The sequence below is a fragment of the Aspergillus eucalypticola genome (genome assembly GCF_003184535.1).
Source record: "Aspergillus eucalypticola CBS 122712 chromosome Unknown BO83scaffold_2, whole genome shotgun sequence".
NCBI lineage: Eukaryota > Fungi > Ascomycota > Eurotiomycetes > Eurotiales > Aspergillaceae > Aspergillus > Aspergillus eucalypticola.
The window spans coordinates 1441335-1460633 of NW_020290276.1; the positions used below are offsets into that span (position 1 = coordinate 1441335).

General features: G+C 49.3%; 8 protein-coding genes and 2 non-coding genes across 10 annotated transcripts; 6 read left to right on the top strand and 4 right to left on the bottom strand.

Annotated features, from left to right (window-relative positions):
* The first annotated feature begins 215 nt into the window (after window positions 1-215).
* BO83DRAFT_450024 (uncharacterized protein) lies at window positions 216-1417 on the top strand. Its single transcript, XM_025536779.1, has one exon. It carries the CDS (start codon window positions 234-236, stop codon window positions 1407-1409), a length of 1176 nt encoding a protein of 391 aa, XP_025392965.1. The 5' UTR covers window positions 216-233; the 3' UTR covers window positions 1410-1417.
* A 1201-nt stretch (window positions 1418-2618) lies between these two features.
* Window positions 2619-3650, top strand: BO83DRAFT_433945 (uncharacterized protein). Its single transcript, XM_025535732.1, has 2 exons — window positions 2619-2662; window positions 2712-3650. Exon 2 carries the CDS (start codon window positions 3052-3054, stop codon window positions 3274-3276), a length of 225 nt encoding a protein of 74 aa, XP_025392966.1. The 5' UTR covers window positions 2619-2662; window positions 2712-3051; the 3' UTR covers window positions 3277-3650.
* Window positions 3368-3805, top strand: BO83DRAFT_86264 (uncharacterized protein). Its single transcript, XM_025537667.1, has one exon. The coding sequence runs from the start codon at window positions 3458-3460 to the stop codon at window positions 3701-3703; it is 246 nt and encodes an 81-aa protein (XP_025392967.1). The 5' UTR covers window positions 3368-3457; the 3' UTR covers window positions 3704-3805.
* Window positions 3806-4882: 1077 nt separating this feature from the next.
* BO83DRAFT_86281 (ribonuclease III domain-containing protein) lies at window positions 4883-5830 on the top strand. The gene is made up of 4 exons (XM_025537668.1): window positions 4883-4964; window positions 5032-5065; window positions 5164-5479; window positions 5529-5830. The coding sequence occupies exons 3-4, from the start codon at window positions 5254-5256 to the stop codon at window positions 5762-5764; spliced, it is 462 nt and encodes a 153-aa protein (XP_025392968.1). The 5' UTR covers window positions 4883-4964; window positions 5032-5065; window positions 5164-5253; the 3' UTR covers window positions 5765-5830.
* Window positions 5831-6422: 592 nt separating this feature from the next.
* BO83DRAFT_t36 lies at window positions 6423-6496 on the bottom strand. Its single transcript has one exon. It is a non-coding gene; the product is annotated as a tRNA-Ile (tRNA).
* Window positions 6497-7407: 911 nt separating this feature from the next.
* Window positions 7408-8869, bottom strand: BO83DRAFT_86314 (putative allergen Asp F4-like). Its single transcript, XM_025537669.1, has one exon. The coding sequence runs from the start codon at window positions 8587-8589 to the stop codon at window positions 7447-7449; it is 1143 nt and encodes a 380-aa protein (XP_025392969.1). The 5' UTR covers window positions 8590-8869; the 3' UTR covers window positions 7408-7446.
* Window positions 8870-11545: 2676 nt separating this feature from the next.
* On the bottom strand, window positions 11546-14070 carry BO83DRAFT_303444 (putative C6 transcription factor; the record flags this gene model as incomplete). The annotated part of the gene is made up of 9 exons (XM_025527191.1): window positions 11546-12081; window positions 12135-12318; window positions 12345-12541; window positions 12587-12860; window positions 12905-13449; window positions 13498-13632; window positions 13684-13799; window positions 13849-13968; window positions 14033-14070. 9 exons carry the CDS (start codon window positions 14068-14070, stop codon window positions 11546-11548), a joined length of 2145 nt encoding a protein of 714 aa, XP_025392970.1.
* Window positions 14071-16039: 1969 nt separating this feature from the next.
* On the top strand, window positions 16040-17873 carry BO83DRAFT_303816 (multidrug resistance protein fnx1; the record flags this gene model as incomplete). Its single annotated transcript, XM_025527204.1, has 3 exons — window positions 16040-16219; window positions 16290-16314; window positions 16381-17873. The coding sequence occupies 3 exons, from the start codon at window positions 16040-16042 to the stop codon at window positions 17871-17873; spliced, it is 1698 nt and encodes a 565-aa protein (XP_025392971.1).
* A 401-nt stretch (window positions 17874-18274) lies between these two features.
* BO83DRAFT_t33 lies at window positions 18275-18386 on the top strand. The gene has a single exon. It is a non-coding gene; the product is annotated as a tRNA-Leu (tRNA).
* Window positions 18387-18810: 424 nt separating this feature from the next.
* BO83DRAFT_374757 (uncharacterized protein) lies at window positions 18811-19256 on the bottom strand. The gene is made up of 2 exons (XM_025530278.1): window positions 19172-19256; window positions 18811-19107 (listed from the first exon to the last, which is right to left on the bottom strand). The coding sequence occupies exons 1-2, from the start codon at window positions 19200-19202 to the stop codon at window positions 18974-18976; spliced, it is 165 nt and encodes a 54-aa protein (XP_025392972.1). The 5' UTR covers window positions 19203-19256; the 3' UTR covers window positions 18811-18973.
* Between the last annotated feature and the right edge of the window lie 43 nt (window positions 19257-19299).

The window sequence follows — 19299 nt, forward strand, 5'->3', positions numbered from 1 at the left end:
ATAGGGAATACACACCCGACGGAGCTAATACCTGGTTCCTGTCTCAGCCTTCGTATTCAGCTGCACTATTGACGCCCACTGGATCGTGGGTCTGTCAACGGCGGCGAAAATAGCCGACCTCAATTCCCACCCAGAGTCAAGGACGGAGTACTTATTGCGAGGCACTCCGAACCTACTAGAGGTTTTGAGTGACTGCTATACACTTTAAGCTTATATTTTATCAACCCGTGGAAATGCCAATCTACGGACTCGTCGTCGCAGCGGGCTTTCTGCTCGGTCAGGCCGCAGCTATCACCCCAGCGGCCAGCTCCCCGGTGGCAAGCAGTCAGGCCTATGTGCCCTCGGTGTCGTGCCGTACGCAGCTGGGAACAAGCTCGTTAGAGCTAGTTCCTACAACTACCATTACGCGCACTATTCATGACCCGACACCTGTGGTTGTCTTTTCGACGACGCAAGACACCGTCACTGTGACCCCTGACGCCTCCACTGTGACCGTCACAGACTATGAGACAACTACGGTCGTTTCAACGGCTGACACGGTCACTGATATTTTCTCGACGACCTCGACCGAGTATGACACTGTAACAGTGACTATCACTCCCGCTGCTGTCACTGCCATTGTACCTATCACCGTCTCGACCACGAGCACCAGCACTTCCACAGTAGCTAGCTCTTCGGGCTTCTCTCCGATTGCGGAGACACTGCCTACAGCTACTGCTGCCAAGCGCTCCTTGATAGAGCAGGACGATTGTTCTTCTTGGTTGGACGACTATGAGTACCCCCAAGAGGTCGTGTGCCACCAGAAGATCATTGTCAAGACCACAACCGTCTCCACGGTCACCGAACCCCCCGCGACTGCCACCGCAGTCACTCCTATCTCCACCGTTACTGAGACCAACACCATCACCAGTATCTCGGTTGTGGTTCCTTCCGATGTTTCGACTACACTCAGCTACAGTACCACTTCTACCATCATCGAAACCACATCCGCAGCTGCTGAAACTGCCACTGTATTCTCAACTACCACCGCAGTGGCTGCAGTGGCCACTGCAACCTTTTACGAGGCGTGCGGGTCTAGCAACATCGCTGGTGACCCTCTTTCCTCAGATTTCGGCTCTTTCGCGGGCCAATACATGTACCTGATTGCCTTCACCAACGTCCCCGGTGAAAGCTTGACTGTTGGCGACACCAGTTCTGCATATGATTGCTGCGTCAGCTGCATGGAAAGCTCCACCTGCGCCATGTCCTACTACAACGCGGTTTCTTCCTCCATCAAATACTGCTATCTCATTCACACAACAACGTGCTCGCAGTCTTCTGTTTACGCCAGGGCGTCTACTCATGACACTTCGACTACCATCCAGATGTCTAACGGAAATTGTGGTCGTGTGGTGGGCGTACAGGGATAAGGTTGTAGCAAATGTAGCAGGAATTGTACCATAAACAATAACTCGTCAGATTCTACTGCTTTAAAAATCCAGTTCTCTGTTGGCATACTCTCTTGATTGTCCCCAGTAGCAATTAGTCATTATTCTTTCACCAGGTTGTGTAGACAGCTGACCCAACCCCTCTCTACGTCTCGAGTCAGTGCCTCCCCACACATTATCCACACTAGTTGAAAATCTCGACCACATAACGCCGCTTTGCCACTCGTATCGCGGAAATTAAAGCGACATTAGCGTGTAGCCATCAAGGAAACTCACGAACCCGATCGGCACATTTTACCTTGGTAGCAATCGTGATCAGGTACCCGGTGGGTCTGACTGGCCGGGGGACTTTTTAGCACCGTAAGGGATGGTCCAGACTGGAAGCTATTGCGCCACCCAACCCTTTGGCATAGGAACAGCTCGGATATCTCCGAGTGCTAAGCCTGACGCCAAGTTGATGTCGTAGTTTTGTTCTATTGGCGGGCACATATGCCAATGTTAAGTTCAGTACTCCAAAATTTGTGCTCGCAAAGTGTTGTTCGAACGATGAGAACGGATGAATCCAAAGGTAAGATAGCCGATTCTGCTATAATTCTCTCGCCGAGTAATGAAGGTCATGGATTTTCCCTGCTTCAAACCGCTAAACAGATAATAAAGTGCCTATGATAAGGGGTGTTGCTGGGTAGGTGTAAATGTCATCATCTAGGTATAACACGCCATGCGCCTGAGCCTCTCAGGCTAGTAGCGGCCTACTCATGTCAGTCAGGCATGTACGTTTCGTTGAGTCATACTGTAAGTAGTCGCCTCGTCAATAGCCATGTGACTATCAGAAGAGACCCGTTGTATCCAATTGGCCATGTCGTCTAGAATGCCATGGTAGGAGTGGTTGCTGATTGGATAGATAAGGTAGCGCGATCTAAGGCCACCCTAATCAACGACTGTTGAACGTCAATTAGCCGCTGCGTGCATAGCCCCTTCCACTGTCGCTTAGGCCGCAAAATTTGTGCAGAGTCCAGGTTCTGGCATCTAGAAGGCTATTCTGTGAGTCACACAATGATTCTTCCAGCTTACTATTTCCCATTTTGCAACTCATGTATGACGCAATACATTTAACCCAGCGTCAACCGCCTATAGCAGGCAAGTCCTTACTTGGGATTTGATTTCACTTATCTTTTTGTGTAGATTGAATGGCGAAAACATCAAAGATGGATGTTGTCTTCATTCCTATTTTATGAGTAATACGTATTCCTTGCAGAGTGCAATTGTCGTACTAATGATCGACAGTTCTTGGGGCTCTAAAGCCCTCGGTCAGCCATAATCAAGGGTCTCGCTTGCTAATCGTGGTCTGGGTGTTAAGCCACATCATGCATTAGATCAACAGCGAGCCTCTCCTGAGTCACAACTAGGCTATAGCCTGCCGGCTAAGGTGTCTATGCCGTCATCCAATATACAGATACCCAGTGTTTAGTCTGTTAACGTTTCCCGAAACGCATGATCAGGATGCTGCGTTAGTCTCCTTCCTGTGAGGCTGCACATTAGTTGCCTTCGCATCATTGGCTGATACTACTCCATCACTCCACTTGAGGGCAATCTAAAATGCAAGAAAGGGCATATTTGCTTTTGTATGTCTTCTCCATCACATGCTTGTCTACCGGGATGTCGCTGCCTTTGGCAGCCAATATTGTTGCCTTGTAGCATATATACCTCACTTCAATATATCAGCTACATTTACAATATAAAAGCCACCTCGTCTCGAGCAATTGTCTTCTTCATTCAGCATCGCTTGATCACAACGGTTCCATACAACTTCGACAATCTCACTGTTCATCTCCTACAAAGAGGAATTTAGTTCCAAATATCAACCATCAGATTACATATAAGCTGCTTCATCTCGCGCAACTATTTTCTCTATCCAGCATTGCTTGGTCCAGCGCTCTCATATCTTCTACGATCCCACTCTCCAGCTAGGGTTTAGTGCAAAGGGCAATTTGACTTTGAAGTCGTCATTCAAACGACCTTATCTAATCACCATGTCTCCCACCAATCGAGTACCGTCCATGCGCATGAACCCTTCTGACGCGCGCGACATTCCCACATACATAAACGAACTTGCTAAAGATGTGGCGAAAAACCAACCTAAGGGCGACTCGGAGAGTACCTTTTCCGACGCTTCGACACTTCAAGGCAACGAGCAATCTTCGAAACTGAAACGCGGGCTTTTCAGTAAGATCCGTTCTTTTTCGCCATCCGGAAAACAAGATGCCGTCAAAGAGTAGCTTAATGGGGTAATTATTCTTATTGGATACTGGAATTTGAGGTAAGCCCTATGAGAGGGCAGTTGCGGTTCCTCCGTGTCCTCTGCATGACTTGTGGTCTATTGTCATATTGTTCAGCCTAATGTAAATAATATTGTGTACGGTGTCTGGCATTCTTGTGTCTGTGCTTGTTGACTTCCTTGGGCAATGGGCGCATCATTTGGATGGGTGGTGACTCAGTGGTTATTCGGAAAAGCACATTTTCATCATGCTATTCTAGTAAAATCCCAACTTTGAAAACCCAACTCTCAATACCACTCTCGTCCCCGTATATTCCCTATTCTCATTCTTGTCAATTGACCTCTTTATCAATGGCATCACTGTGCTCGAATGCTAAAAGCTTCCGAGCCTAGCTTTTCTCTTGTTAAGAAGAAGTTAACTGCCACTCACCGCGATCAGAACAGGGCGTGAATATCCTTAAGAGCAACCTCAATGAGTCGCTCAGGTAGCTCTGCATGAGTAGCTGATTAGATGAACTAGGAGGGGCAGGGATGACGCATGATGTGGCTCCATCCGAGAAGGGTCCAGTATACGCTGTATGGAGGCAGCTTATGCTATTGGTGTGATTTATGCAAGGGTGGGCTTGCGGGGTCATAATCTTTGGTGCTCTGTTTTCATTGACCACGGAAGTCGTGGTGCACTGACCCCTTGGTTCTTGGACTCGCAAGGCTGCGTTGTAGGCGGCATAAACATGGGTGTAGAGGAAACCGGATAATACTTAATCAGGGTTGACAAGCACTCCTGCTCATATACCAACAACGATTTCAGCTCTGTTGACACAATTCGACTATCTAGCGAGGATTGAAGGAAATCTGGAATTTTTGCTATACTGTGAAAGCCTATCTGATGCAATTTGGGAGACTGCGGTCGTCGTTAAAGAGTACTGGCTCTAGCCGCCAATAGCTGTTGCACGGGTGTTGCACTCTGTCGTTGATCTAGGGTTTGATTGGGTTACAATCCATGCTCCAAGGCAGACTATTCGGGTGGGGGTGCTGCTAGGCGCAACATCAATTCAGCCTTTGCGGGATCGATGGGGTAACCCGCGAGGCTGAGACGCTTAACTTGCGGGAGTACGGACGGTCGACCTCAGAACAATATTTTAGATAGCTCTCATACTTGTTTCAATAAGATACAATCATGGTCTGGTAACTCTATCAATAAGAGGCATTTCATGGCATGTCAAGTGGGTGAAAGACAAGATAACTAAAGCGTTCCTTGTATGGTAACTGGTCCAGTTGTACTACGGAAGGGTTATGGATACCCAACGCAAGCTGATCAAGGAATGCAAGGCTAGTCGGCGCAGCACATGCAGCACGTCACATGGTAAGCCCCCTCCCCAACCCCGGAGGAGGAGTTAAAAGGGCCATTCTCCCCTCACATTTGTTTTCTGTTGCCCACCCATCCCTTACGAACTTGACTAGCGTTACAATCCTTTTTCGGCCATCCAAGGTCAGTTCTAAAACTCACCCAAATCCATCCTCAACTCGAGCAAGTCACTCAATTCCGGCACCATGCCTTCGTTCTCTTCTCTCGCGGACAAAGTCCAAACCGCCCAACTCACGCTTGGGTACACCTTCGATAACCCGACTATTGGAATGGGGGCGCTAGTCACTCCTGGGGTTGCCCTACCCGGGCTGCCAACCCGCATGGATGGCCACAAGGAGCTTGCCCTTGTCGGAGATGCCGTTCTCAAACTGGCACTTACCCTGGCTGGATACGAAGCCGGAAGAAGCAGAGGTAAATCTCACCTTTTTTACCCAGAACAATATGCTCATCCTCATGTTAGAGGTTACCAGCAACATTCTGCAAACCAAAGCCAGCAACGTCAACCTGGCACTGGTTGGGCGTAGGATGGGCCTCGACGAACTGGTGATTGTCAACCCATCCCAGGCAGGCATGGTCTCCGACAAGGTTATGGCCAACACCGTCGAGGCTCTCATCGGAGCTGTCTATATGGATAGTAATTCGGTCGACGCTGTGCGGCCTGTCTTGGCTGCTATGGGCCTTGACGGGCCCGCTTGAGCTCCATGACTTTGCATGAACTACCTATGCAAAGTGACGTGATCTGGAAGCTAGTTACTTACTAGTGGGTCGTACAGAGGCCTTTCTGCATCAGTACCAGACCCCTGGTATAATTAGCTCCCCACCCCACCACTACGGGATGGCGAAACTTGAGCCACACTTGCTATTCTTCGCTGATCCTGTAATGGTGGAGGGGGAGCTGATCATAGAAGGGCTCCGATAACGAGTAGTTGGGCCTTTGTACGACCAACTGGCCGGGAACGGCCTCGAGGCCACGAGACATTGTCTTATGTGGTTCGACATGAGCAGACTTGGAATTCTAGTTCAAGCTTCTGTGTGAGGGATGATCTCCGAAAGATGGGGAAGGGAAGTGTTGGTTGGTAAGGGAATGGCGGAAGGTTTCGATGCGATTTGTCTTTCTGTGATTGCTTGATGAGACGGCTGTGCTCCCAAATTTGTCATTCGTTATACAGTAGAAGTCTCAATATGATAAGCTCTTGGTGGAAATACAACGGGATCATGTTGTCCAGCTGGTAGAGTCGTGTAGACTTGTACGTCCTGCTTCTAAAATGTCCCTCCCAATGGATAGGTAGTTGCAGCCCTCTTATCTCGGCGGGGCGGAAGGGCGACCAGCAAAAGAAATTGATATGCAAAAAGATGGTCCCAGAGGGGCTCGAACCCTCGACTTTGACGTTATTAGCGTCACGCTCTAACCAACTGAGCTATGGGACCCGGTTGTTGAAGGAGGTCTGCTAAATTAGTTAAATAAATCAATTATCCTTTTAGCAGACCAAAAATCTAACTTCACTCATCGACCACAACCCTCATAATGTACACTTATATACTAGTAGAATCATAATTATCAGATGGTTCCGCTGTTAAGCGCTAACATGATACATATTCTGTTCAAGTAACATAATCACTACGAGTAAATGTGTCGGGATTGGTTTCGAAATTAGTGTGGGTGGTACTATTAGCAGTAAGTATATATTGTCACTGACCATCTTCCCTCACACTGTAGATATGAATTTCAGGCCAACCTGTTAGTACTAAGTGTACTCTGTGGGTTTAGTAAGAAGTCTACCAACTAAGTAGTGTAAGGGGCAGCTTGCAAAATCTCCATACAATCGCCAATGCAATAAACACTCACTCCAATTGACCATATGAAAATATTTCCACCCAGAAGTGCTCAATGTAGCCATGGATCAATTCTGTGGCACAGCGGCAGCGATCCGAGCCTTCCGAGCATCGTCTGCAGCGAGTCTCACCGCCGGCCGATCCTCGATCAGCATTGAACTGTTCTCTCCTCGCATCCAAACAGGATCGTTACTTAGACCGTTGGTTGCTCCACTCCACCGCGATCGGATCAGCGTCCCCCATTCCCCGGTTTCAATGTGAGACATCCCGATGATCGAAATCACAGAAGGTATATAGACTATTGACAGCCACAATATCTCGTCTATTCTTACACCTATTTACATGTGCCACTGCTTTCATACACACAACAATGATACCATACTATATAGTGAGTCGGTAAAACTATGTATATTTCCACGAATCCACCATGATCCGATGTATATAAACAACAGTATCAACAAAGATTGAAACAAAACAGACAAGAAAGTCAAGAGGTATCTACATCCACATCGACATCAACAACCGAAGAGAAAGAAACATCACATCTAGCTATAATCTACCTCAACCGTCAAGCGCACCGCACCCGACGACAAAGTGCCACCAATACCATCCACCGACGCCTCAGAAGCAGTGTACGCATTCACCACCGTCTCGGCGTCAGTAGTGATATACGAGCACTGCTTATCAGAGTACTGGCAAATACGCATACCCTGGACCGTCTGATCGGCTTCCTGAGCCTGGATAGCAGACACATCCCAACCAGACCAGCCGCTGTTATCCGTGTCTCCGAAGTCGAACTCGCCCCAGGTGCAAGAGTAACCGCCATAGTCATCAGTAGGGAGACTGTCGCCCTCCGCGGCACCCCATCCACCCTGGCTGTTCTCGTCGAAGGCAACGTACTTGGTCTCGCCTGCGCCGAGGGTGAAGTTCAACGCGGAGTGTCCGTACCATCCATCCATCTTTCCATCCGGTCCGATCTTGTTCCAGAAGCTGACGAACCAGTCCTTGGTGTTGCTGCCTTCCATGCGGATGACGTACTTGTATTGCCAGGCCTCGCTGGCGCTGACTTCCTGGATGTTGCTGCCCCAGGGGTTGCCCACGTTGCCGCTGTAGGTGACGCCGCTGCTGCTGCTGTTGGTGCGCTCGCCGAATCCGGCGGTCGAGAAGACGCCGTTGGTGGGGGTCGCGGTCCAGGCCTCGCTGGCGGAGCTGCCGGTGCTGCTGGCGGCGGCGGTGGTGCTAGCAGCCGTCTGGGAGGCGGCAGTGTGGGTCTTGGTGTTGGTGTAAGTGCTGGTGTGGGTGGTAGTACTGGTTTGGTCGTCGCCCAAGCCCAGGCCCAGGGAGAGGGAGAGTCCCAGGCTGGCGCTGATGGCGAGGTCCTCGTCCAAGTCGACTTCCACAAAGGCTCCGGCGGTGGCGGCGTCGGTGGTGGTGGTGACTGCTGCCTCAGTAATGGTGCTGCTGGTAGTAGCGGCCTCGGCAGCTTCAGTGGGCTGGCCGTAGACGGTGGTGGTGAGGGTGACGTGCTCGATGTTGACGACGGTGTGCACCTCAACTTCGACGTCACGGGCGGCCACATGAGCCTCCTGGGCGTGGCCGTGACCGTGTTGACGGCGCTGGTGGCCGTGAGTGCGAGCCAGGGCCGATTCGGCGATAGCGGCACACAGAAGGAGTGACTTCCACTGCATGGTGGAGAAATGTTATGGTTCAGACCAGTGAGTCGATCAGTGAAATCTGTATCCGCTGGATAAGGGGGGAAGAGTGGTCGGTCCCCGAAATGAAGGAGTTGGATGGGTATTTAGGGTGTGTCTTTCTAACACCGCTATAACCAGGGTTCAAAAAGGAGTGACTGAATACTGCAAAGCAACAGCAATAGGGAGTGTGCTATGAAGGGTATCAAAACGGGGAGGGGCTGCAATAGAACCGGGGCGACTTGGGTAGGTATATAGACGGACTGCGCCCTAATCGGCCCCCCTTCTAGGCTGACTGTCTTTTCTCTCTCTGGGGAGATGGTGGGTTTGATGGAGGCCTCGATCAAGAGGAAGTGGAGACAGGCAGCGCAAAAGGAATCGTCAGCATTGGGCCAAGGAAGGCGCCGCCATGGTGGAAAAATTGACGAGTGTACTGGACTAGTGCCAGCACCTGTGCGCCTGGACTGGGCCAACTAAAAAAGAGAGAAGCCGAAGGTCAATAGCCCCGTTTAGGGCAGTGAAACGGAGGGCGGCGATGGTCTGAAACGCAAGACAGCCATGGCGAGCGAACGAGGATGCGTCGAATGCGGCGCGATGGACACTCCGTTGGCGGATGGGGCTTTTTGTAGATTCCGCCAGCCAATGTTGTTATTGTTTTTTTTTTACCTATTTTTTCTTATTTTGTTGATGGGGGTGCTCCAGCATCCAGGTACGGCTCTGGCATGCCATCCCATCCTATCCATCCCCTCCGTCCCATTCACCCAATCCTCTGTGTCTGCTCCCCACGTAATCCGGCCCCCTTGCGTCGTCAACCCGTGGTGCAGCAAGTCTGGAAGACTGGACCGTCAGCTGGGAGGGCGCCATGTGGCCTGGTGGGTGGTTGCTCGGACGAATGGTAGCATTCCGGTACCTGTTTGTTGTATTTGGGGAGGTTTAATCCTGAACGCCACGATAGTGGTTCGAAGCTGTGGGTCAGAAGCATATACTGTGTACTACGGAAATATTGCTGGACACCATTTGTTAGATCACAAATGTGAGAAGCACAATGGGAGTGCAGGAGAAAAAAAAAAAAAAGAAATTGCCTCCCAGATTTGATTGATAGAGAGGTAGAGAGACTGTGTGACTGGATGCCGGGATCCGAGCAACATAGACTTTAGTCTAGGCAGAGAAATAAAAACGCCTGGGAGTGGAGAGATGAAGACGCAAGAATTGGCGCCGGGCGGAGTTAAGCATCGACTAGCGTTGGCTTAGCAGCGCAACTCCTTTCTCTCTCTGTCCAGAAGATTGATCGATCCCTCCCCTCCACGTGTATTATCTCTAGTCTTTGATGGTCCGACCGAGAGAGTGCCGATTGAGAGAAGGAACATGTAATCCACCTCAGGCAGCATTTTAACACCAACCATAGAGAGGAAACATGATCGTCAGAATTTATTGACACCATAAAACAGCCATCTCTCCTCAAGAAGAAAAGAAAAACCACAACTTCGCAGCAATAGACGCCACTGGCTGGCGCCTCATCCTCGGAGTGGGGCATCACTTACGTATACCCTCGGCCACCACCACCAGAAAAAGCTAACAACTCAACCACAGAAGAAGACAAAAAAAAAAAAAAAAGTTAATAATAGTCCATCCAGCCCTCTTTGCCCTCGAATCCGTTTACTTTTGGCATCATCCCATCGTAGCTGACGACTTCCCACGGTTCGTTTGATTTACCTTATTTCTTGCCGTGGCTTGGCCCATGGATGACTTCCGTCGTGTGTTGACAGACGGACATCTCCCGCTCAGGAACAGGAAGCCTACGTATGGTTGTTAAATAGTTTGCTTGGCGGTAGTGCTTGCATACGCAATTCAAGACAGATGGACGCTGGTCGTAGGACTGTTTAGAGCTAGTCAAGGGCTAGTCAAGGGCGAGCCTTTTGAGGGAAAGAATTGTGTTGTGTGTATAGGGAGAAGGGAGAGAGGAGAGCATTACTCAGCGGCATTAACAGTACCGGCGCGGAATTTAAAAACAAACTAACCCTGTTTATTGTTTGGTATTTTTACCGAGGAAGAGTCATGCTTAGCCCTTTTTCACTTCTAGATCACGCTCCATTTAATCCATTTACTTCTTCATACTCATAGATACCCTGTATCCACTATTTTGGTCACGTTGATTGTGTGATAATTATGTTACTATCTATTGGCGCTACACACACTAACTGTGTACCGCACATTATAAACACCGTGATATGTGGATGTGGGTGTGGCTCATTTGCCACATACCACGGATCCGACCTGTCCACGGAACCAGAGAGTATCATCCGGATAACTATTTGCCTTCCACCTGGAAGCATAGACGGAGGAGTACGGAAATGGTCTTTAATTTCCCATCTGCAGTTCACTGTTTCTTGATTGGTTCACGGTTCACAACATAATACCAACACACGTTTGCATGTAAGATAGCGGCTCGCTCCGAGATGGGATTTCTAGGCTATCTACCGATTCGGTACATCGAGTGGACATGTCATATCATCTGCCGAGTCGATTCCTCTCACTGTAGGAAGTCTGCTTTCAATCTTTTGGGGGCTATGCCGTATTGTGTTAATGGCAAGTTATACAGAGTTCTTCTGTTGAGTGTTGAATGTTGCTATCGGAGGGATTTGGTGCTAGCATACGGAGTTGAACAGTGGCAAAGCCTGGCGTTGGTTGTTTGGACGGCGATTCCTCCCTGGGCTTCGGTAGAGGTTTCAGGAATGGGCGACGGTGTGGTGGGTGTAGTTGGGAACGGAATGCTGATTGGCTAATTGTTCTTCGATGTTTGCTGGCATGCAGGTACCAACAATCTGCAAAAAGAGCTACAACTTTCAAGCCCCAAAAGTACGGCACATGCATAAGGTTCATGGACTCATCATCCGGACATCTACACCCGGTGGTCACTTCTTACTCCTCCCTGCAACTCCCCGCCCATGACAGCTCAACTCTCCCACAACCACAGGTCCGTCTGCAATCCCTCGCGCTCTGCATCCAACACCAAATTATTCGTATTCAATTGGTCCGCCGCCGTCAGCATGCAGTCCAGCGACAGTCCCAATCCCCGCCAATCAAGGGGTATCTCGTCGTCCTGCTCCGATAACTCATGTGGGGGCGGAATCCCCGATCCCCCTATTTCCCCAAGCAGCCCTGACCCCGAGGGCTGAACTGACTCGGTGAGTCGCTCCCGACCTTGGCTGGTAGGCGTGGCCAGGTGCTGCCGCGCGGTGTTATCATTTCCAATATCGGTGGATCGACTCTGCCGTCCCATCAACGGTGCGATCAGCTCTTCCAGCAGCTCAACATCGGACTTACGAAGCTGTGCCACGCGGTTTCCTCGCTCGATCATCGCGTCAAGGAGGCTGTAGCCCATATCGCGGTAGCTCGAGTCGGGAAGTGTGTCGGGGAGGATGGCGGAGATTACGGAAAGAATAAAGAAGGAGGAAAAGAGGTTTTCTAGGTCGAAGGGGAGAAAAGTTTCTAGACATCTATGTCTCAGTATAGAATGTGACGTTACTTGGAGGGGTCCGAACCTAGCAGATTTTGGTCGCGCAATGCGGTAAGTATCCGCAATGATTTTGTCGCGGAGTCGATGCACGCCTGAAGCAATGCTTGCACGGGCGGAGATAGAGTGCGGAACTCGGTACCTGCCTCGTAGCAACCGAGGCGCTCCCATAGCAGGCTCAGGACAAGGGGTCTCGTTGTGACAATGATGCACTATGGCTATTAGTCGCGATACACACTATGATAAGGGTGGCGCTTGCCAGATGACAGGATAGGGTCAGGCGTGTGGTAACCCCAGATAGTGAGTCGACTGAGTTTGCAAAGCGATGCGAAAAAACCTCATCCAGCTCTTGCGAAAGGGCGGTCATTTCTTGCAAGACCGATCGCACCTTGCGAAGAAAGACCCCTCCTAATGTGCCATCGGCACTGTAGACAGCTACTGGATGTCAGCACTGTGATTACTAGGCGCTAAGTGACTTACTGTTCAACACGCGCGTTATAACTTGTGTGATCTTGACATGGAGGCTCAGGGTAGCCTCGTTGCGAGAAGATGTGCGCGGGTCCCATAGAAGCGTGGTGATTTCGTCGTCCCGCACGGAGTTTGGGGATCCTATCAGTGCCGCAAATTTGCGGTCCAGGATATATACTGTCCACCATATGTTGCTGCAGCGTTCCACTAATTTCCGTCCTAATTGATTGACAGGAAGTGCCCGGTGAAACCCTTCAACCAATGCCATGCGCATTGAATGGCCAATCTACACGATCAGTCAAGCCAACGAGACGCTGTGCGAATACTCACATAGCAATAGGCAGTATCCCTCATATCCACCGAGTGAAAGTACAGCCCAATGAGAGCCAGTACTTCGATTGCAAGGGTCGGGTCCTGCCATAACCCAGTGATGTCCGGCAGCAACGACATTGCCCTCGAGAAATACTTGGTCCAGCTCGCCGTGTTCGCGTGATTTCGTACTGGGTCCAGGAAGGCCTCTCCGAAGGCTAGGATGATGAGAAACTGCACATACCACAGACGGCATTCTTGGACCTTGGCTGCCGCATCGTCGTAAAACTCATACATATGCCGATAGAATTCATCCTCATCATATAACCGATACAAGTGGGTGAAATGAAATTGCACGGTGCTCACCATGTACAATGCATGCTCCAGCGAGGGCAGACCGCTAATGTCAGGGGCCTCCTCCGAACTGGCGTGACGCCACTGTATTTGATATGCATCGCCATCGACCGCGAGAGGAATCGCCCGTGGGCTCTCTGGCGAGATATGTGCCTGTACAATGGTAAGGATGCGGCGGCTGAACGACCAGGTCGAAGTCGGCCCAAGAAACACTGCGCAGCGGTCAGCAATTTCCCTACTAGAGAAACCAGAAAACCTACGCCATATTCGCTGTCGACCTCCGGTATGTTTGAGGTAGCCCGGGTTGATGAAAGGGTTGGAGGTGAAATGGTCATCCATTCGATGGGACTCAGTTGGATCGAGTGATGCCTCTCGGGGCAACTCCAATGCTCGCTCTGCACTGATTAGATAAGGATATGCAGCGCATGAAACGATCTCTCCCTCACCATAACTGGATTCATTTGTACTGTCAGTCGTCAAGGCTCGCCGGCGTTTGACCACTGGGGAAGAGTCACCGCTTCCTTCCAAGGCCTCCACTTTTCGCTTGAGGGACAGAAATAGCCTAGACATATTAGAACCTTTCCTTGAGTCACAGCGATCATGATTCTCACTCTTCAGACACTACAATCTTGCGATCATCCTCGAAGACACAATCTTCACGACGCTGACAGCACTTGTCGCAGGGATGGGTGCCAGAACATTTGACCTTGCGTGAGCGACAGCGTTGACAGCTGGTGGGGTTAGTGGGCATGAACTACTAGTAGTCTCAAGATCCGGGGAAAGAGATGGCCTTACGCATTACTGGTCCGCTTGGGACGCTGGGAATGGTCCATTGTCTCTGACTGGAAAATCCCACCGACGTCAATCTTCCTCTCTAAAATATTAGCCTATGATCATGGAGTTGCTGCAACCTTTTCGCTGGACTTGACGATGGAGAGAATGAAGCACCCGGGGATCCATGCTGGGACAAGTCAATTTCCCACCAAACGGTGGCTGAGTAAGCGACCCCGCCCGTTATCGGCAGATACATAATATTATCCATCTTGTCACGATAGGGCCGAGAGATCGTCAAAGGATATTCCTTCAATATCTGTTAATAATATTGTGGAAACGGTATATCTCTCTGGCTTCGGTATTCTCCACATGAAGTAACACCCCAAATTACGTCCAATGCAGGAACTAAACAAGCTTGCTTGACGGGAAACAAAGTCGTGTGAGATAAAACCATGCCCCAAAGAACTCTTTCACTAAGCTTTGTGTTTTGCTTTAAATTGAGGTTGCGCAGACCTACCACCAAATTTGGCTGAGAGCATGAACCCATCTTTCTGAAATTTTGGGCCAGATGGTAGCAAAGCCTCTCGGTGCGGTCCTTTCACGACTTTAGCCTTTACGCGAGGCAGTTAAACGTGGCTAAACATCATAGTCTGTATCTGGAGTAGATTCGTCTAGAACGACTCAATTGAATGCAACTTTTTGGATTCAACAGATGAATAGACACAGATTAATAGCCGCTTACCGCCCAAAATTTTCCAGATCACTTGGGGCGCGGACTTTCAGGCATGCGATTCCATCTGAATGGTAAAATAGTCGCCCGGAATGATGACGATACCCAATCAATGGCATTGATTGATCGATATACTAACCATATATTCTATTTGCAAATTGTGCCTCAGGTTGATAACGCTTATGACTTATTGGGCAGACGGGTGCGCATCCCGGAACTGTTACCGTGGGAGAACCGGAAGATATTCACCTTTCTCAAACGACTCTCTCTAACAGCCTTAGCAGCAAGCTCCCTTGGTTACGACAGGGATTTTACCATGTCAACAACTGAGATTCGTTCTAAACGATTATGCCAGTGACTCACTTTGGATCAACCTGCATTCTGTAAGCACACTAAGGGCCAACCCTTGCAGTCCACATCAGCGCAGCCCAAAAGCACACAATAATCCAGGCGCGCCCACAGCATCGGACCATCCGTCGGACTCCAGGTAAAGAGTGGAGCAGGAGTTGCTTACTTCTTTCTAAGCCTTGTTAAGCTTTCCTTGGTCTTTAATTGACCTTTTTAAGCATCCACCTCTACCCAAAGAAGAAATGAAGGGCACAGTAGCACTATAAATAGTCAAGAAGGTCTATGAATCCCTGCATCTCTCAACCAATGAGTCGAGCAGACATATAGTGCTCCCTGAAACAAGTACTGAATAGTATAGCAACTATCTCTGATGTAATTTCTTGTATTCTTGTCTGATTTTCAGGTCTTTGTTTCCAGGGTTTGGAAACAAACCAGGACACTTCTGGTCAATCACAACAATGGAATAGAGGAAGCCTGGCTCTACAAATAAGTACTTCCTGGCGCTTGGTGAGTGCGATGTGAAGGCTCATACTGCACTTGGTGTATTATCCAGGTCTCTCACCATATAAACTTATTATAATAAACAGGTCCTTCTGTGTACGTATTTCATAAGTGTTCTGCATAGGGCGTACACATGGGTTCAGACTCCGGCATATGATTACATACAAGCTTGTTTTCCCTCAGATTATAGCATCCCTTGTCAATGTACACGACAGGGGTATGACAGTATTTCACATACAATATTTCCTTGTAAACTTCCACTTTAATGCCTTTTCCCTAGTGGTCAAGCCTCAGACCCTAGTCGATTGTGAGTCAAATGCAGTCTTAAAGGTCCTCAAGCATCAGGGAGTATATCATGCCCTTCATGAATTATTTTTTGTCTTTTATCTATTTATCCAAATGTCACCATCATTTGCCCTTTGTACCCCACCCTCGGTCGTTCTTCCACCATGGCTTATACACAGAGCACCAGCAGAGGAGATAGGGGTCACGATCAGGACTCAATAGAGCTTGCGACGGTGATGGAACCTTCCCCAGATACTGCGGTTTGTAAGACCGAAGACAGCACCGATGATATGGACCCAGAGCCATCCACTGCTCGCTTAGTATTGGTTCTGTTAGGTCTCTGGGTAAGCAGTTTCTGTACACGCCATGATGAACAAAAGATCTACCCACTGATTCTGAACCTCGTGTCCTCAGGTTGGGGTCTTGCTCAGTGCATTAGGTATGTGCAACATCCTCTTTATCACGCTACTTCCTGGCGAAAAAGTAGCCTTCTGACAAATGATAGACTCAACCATGCTTGCCACAATTATCGAGGATATATGTGAGGAGTACGATGCTTTTTCATCGTATTCCTGGGTCGCTACCACATACCCCATAGGTCTCTCCATCTCGCAGCCATTCAGCGGACAACTGACCAACCTGCTGGGCCGACGATATGGCCTTGTACTTTGTCTCTCAGTCTTAGCCGTAGGACAGCTTCTGTGCGGGCTGGCGCCCCGTTTGTCGGTCTTCTTGCTAGGTCGGATTGTTCAAGGGCTTGGTGCAGGCTGCATCGGCACCATCACTGCTTTTGTCGAAACCGATCTAGTGTCCATGAGAAAACGGGCGCTGATTGAAGGCATTGGCAATATTACCTATGGTGCTACATTGGCCCTGGGTGGCGTCTACGGGGGTGGCGTCGCCAACGCCATTGGGTGGAAGTGGGCATTCCGTATCCAAGTGCCCTTCATCATTCTTGACATCGCGATGGTGGCGTTCTATCTCAACATCCCTCAGGGTAAAAGCCGTCCTATCAGACGCCCAGTTGACTACGTCGGCATGGTCGCTCTTCTTGTCGTTATTATCCTCTTTCAATTCGGCATGAATGCTGGTGGTTCGGTCTTTGCCTGGAACAGCGCAGCAGTGCTGACTACCTTGATCCTTGCCGCGGTAGGATTCCTAGCATTTCTCTTCTGGGAATTTTATAAAGCCGAGAACCCTCATATCCCAGTTCGAGCCCTACTACAACGCACTGTGGCCGCGTCGCAACTGAGCTCATTCTTTTCCAACTTCGGCAACACTAGCATCATGTACTACGTGCCCGTGTACTTGGAGGTTCTTGGCCACTCCCCAGGCGAGAGTGGCTTACGATTTATTCCCCTGGCTCTCTGCTTTGCTCTTGGATCTTTCGCTGCTGGGTTATTCGTCAAGGTCACGGCCAAGTACTACTACATCAATATTCCCGTCCAAGCCTGCTCCGTCCTGGGCGCTGTCATGCTCTGTACCATGACCCAGACGACACCTTCTTGGGCCCCTTTCGTCTATCTCGGAATATACGGTGCAGGGTCCGGCGGGGCGTACGTGACCAGACTCATGGGTCTCCTCACTTCGGCCGATAAGCAACACCTCGCCGTGGTACAATCCTGTTCCTTCACTGTCCGCAACACTGGCACCACCATCGGCCAGACCATATCGGCTGCTATATTTCGAAATTTGTCAGTCAATACCCTCCATATCCTGTTTGGAGGCCAGCCTGATCTGGCTGATCGGATCTCGCACAACTACAATCGGCTCGACCTGCTGAGTGGTTTGGAGAAGCAGACCGCAATCTTCATCTATCTCCGTGCCACGCGTGGTGTTTTTTTCCTTGCCACGTCGATTCTGGTTGCCGCTGCGGTGTCGACCTTTGTTATGCAAAATAATGAGCTGGTTGATAGTCCGAGGGAGAGACAGTGTGCTGAGGAGAAGGGGGAGTTGAAGGAATTGAAGGTGAAAGATGAAGAAGAAGCGCCGAACTAATTTGTTAAAAGCAGGTGGCTCCTGCTGGACTCATTGCTTGTTTTCATCTTTCCCGAGTACGAAGCTCATCGATAGGCCCACTTGGTTTTGTTGTGGCTATCCCCTGGCTTTCTCATCATGAAGCGCTTACTGTAAAGGCACCTCAGTGTAAATATATATCAGTACAGTACTACCTGTGAATGAATTCGCCATGTCATTTGTTGCAAAGCAGGCTGCACATAAGCGAGAAGATAATTATAATAAGGTAAATTACGGGGAAAATAATATATGCTATGCTCAGAGTGTGAAAATTCCATCACTGATTAAATCCAAGCCAGCATCAGGTGGAAGGTGGATGGCCAATTAGGTATTTCAAAGGGCAACCTTAATATAACACAAGATGGTCTATAATCTTCATCCAAGGCAAGATGGCCGAGTTGGTCCAAGGCGTCAGGTTAAGGTCCACCTTAATACCCAGCTTCATAGCTTCCTGATCATCGTAAGATGGCGTGGGTTCGAATCCCACTCTTGTCATTCCTTTTTGCGGCGTTAGAAGAAGGATAATCCAAATCCAAGAAGAAACTTCATTTTATGTTTATGGTATCTTTTGTTTTCTTCTTGTTGCTCTTTTGATCATTCACTACTCTCATGTTTGGAACTATGCTCATATTAATTTTCCCATTTTCATCCTATTTCTTTGTGTTTTCCAACCCATAAAATATGACCAAACCCCGATATCCTCTCGAGATAAGAAACATGTAAAAGGCTTACTACACACAACCTTGCCGGGCATGCCTCTACTCCTGGTCTATACACATTCCGAAAGCTGGCCCCCAATAACATAGGTTTAACATCAGCACGCATCGGCAACGACCTACACGTCTAATTCCAACACAAGTACTTCATGACGGCAATTATCTCATCAAATCATCATACACCACCACCACACTCCAGAACAGCAGAAGAAATTTATACCTTGTATTAATCATAAAACGTATCTACCACCTACTACCAGTCGGTCCTATCCCCGAACAAACTCGAATTAGCCCCATCAACATCCCATAACATCATCACCAAACCCCCCTCTAATCTACTTAACAAACAACACACCCCGAAGATAGTCATTTCTCCGCCTTAGGCGGGTACTCCTTTCCATCGCGCACCACCTTGGGCGCACAAGTGCAGCGCTCACTCTCCGGAACCGAGTCCAGAACGGAGGGGATATGCGCGCCGCAGCCCCACCAGGTGGCTTTGTCTGAATGCATTTATTAGTATTATGACTTGGTGGCAATATGCGGTGGAAGGGACGTGCAACATACTGCAGTTCGAGCAGTTCACTTTCATGCACATATTGAAAGAAGGTCTTGGTCTTGTTTTTGAATATGAGGGGTTGCGGGGGTAAATGGAAGTTGATGGAAGGAGATAAACTCAAGATAGAGGCGGATTT

What these genes read in the sequence shown, in the direction of transcription:
- BO83DRAFT_86264 (XM_025537667.1), top strand. Translation starts at nt 3,458, where the DNA reads ATGTCTCCCACCAATCGAGTACCGTCCATGCGCATGAACCCTTCTGAC.
- BO83DRAFT_450024 (XM_025536779.1), top strand. Translation starts at nt 234, where the DNA reads ATGCCAATCTACGGACTCGTCGTCGCAGCGGGCTTTCTGCTCGGTCAG.
- BO83DRAFT_86314 (XM_025537669.1), bottom strand. Translation starts at nt 8,589, where the DNA reads ATGCAGTGGAAGTCACTCCTTCTGTGTGCCGCTATCGCCGAATCGGCC.
- BO83DRAFT_374757 (XM_025530278.1), bottom strand. Translation starts at nt 19,202, where the DNA reads ATGTGCATGAAAGTGAACTGCTCGAACTGCA. An exon ending in AGTGAACTGCTCGAACTGCA is followed by an intron (nt 19,108 to 19,171) that starts GTATGTTGCACG and finishes AAATGCATTCAG; the next exon opens with ACAAAGCCACCTGGTGGGGC.
- BO83DRAFT_433945 (XM_025535732.1), top strand. Translation starts at nt 3,052, where the DNA reads ATGTCTTCTCCATCACATGCTTGTCTACCGGGATGTCGCTGCCTTTGG.
- BO83DRAFT_86281 (XM_025537668.1), top strand. Translation starts at nt 5,254, where the DNA reads ATGCCTTCGTTCTCTTCTCTCGCGGACAAAGTCCAAACCGCCCAACTC. An exon ending in CGAAGCCGGAAGAAGCAGAG is followed by an intron (nt 5,480 to 5,528) that starts GTAAATCTCACC and finishes TCCTCATGTTAG; the next exon opens with AGGTTACCAGCAACATTCTG.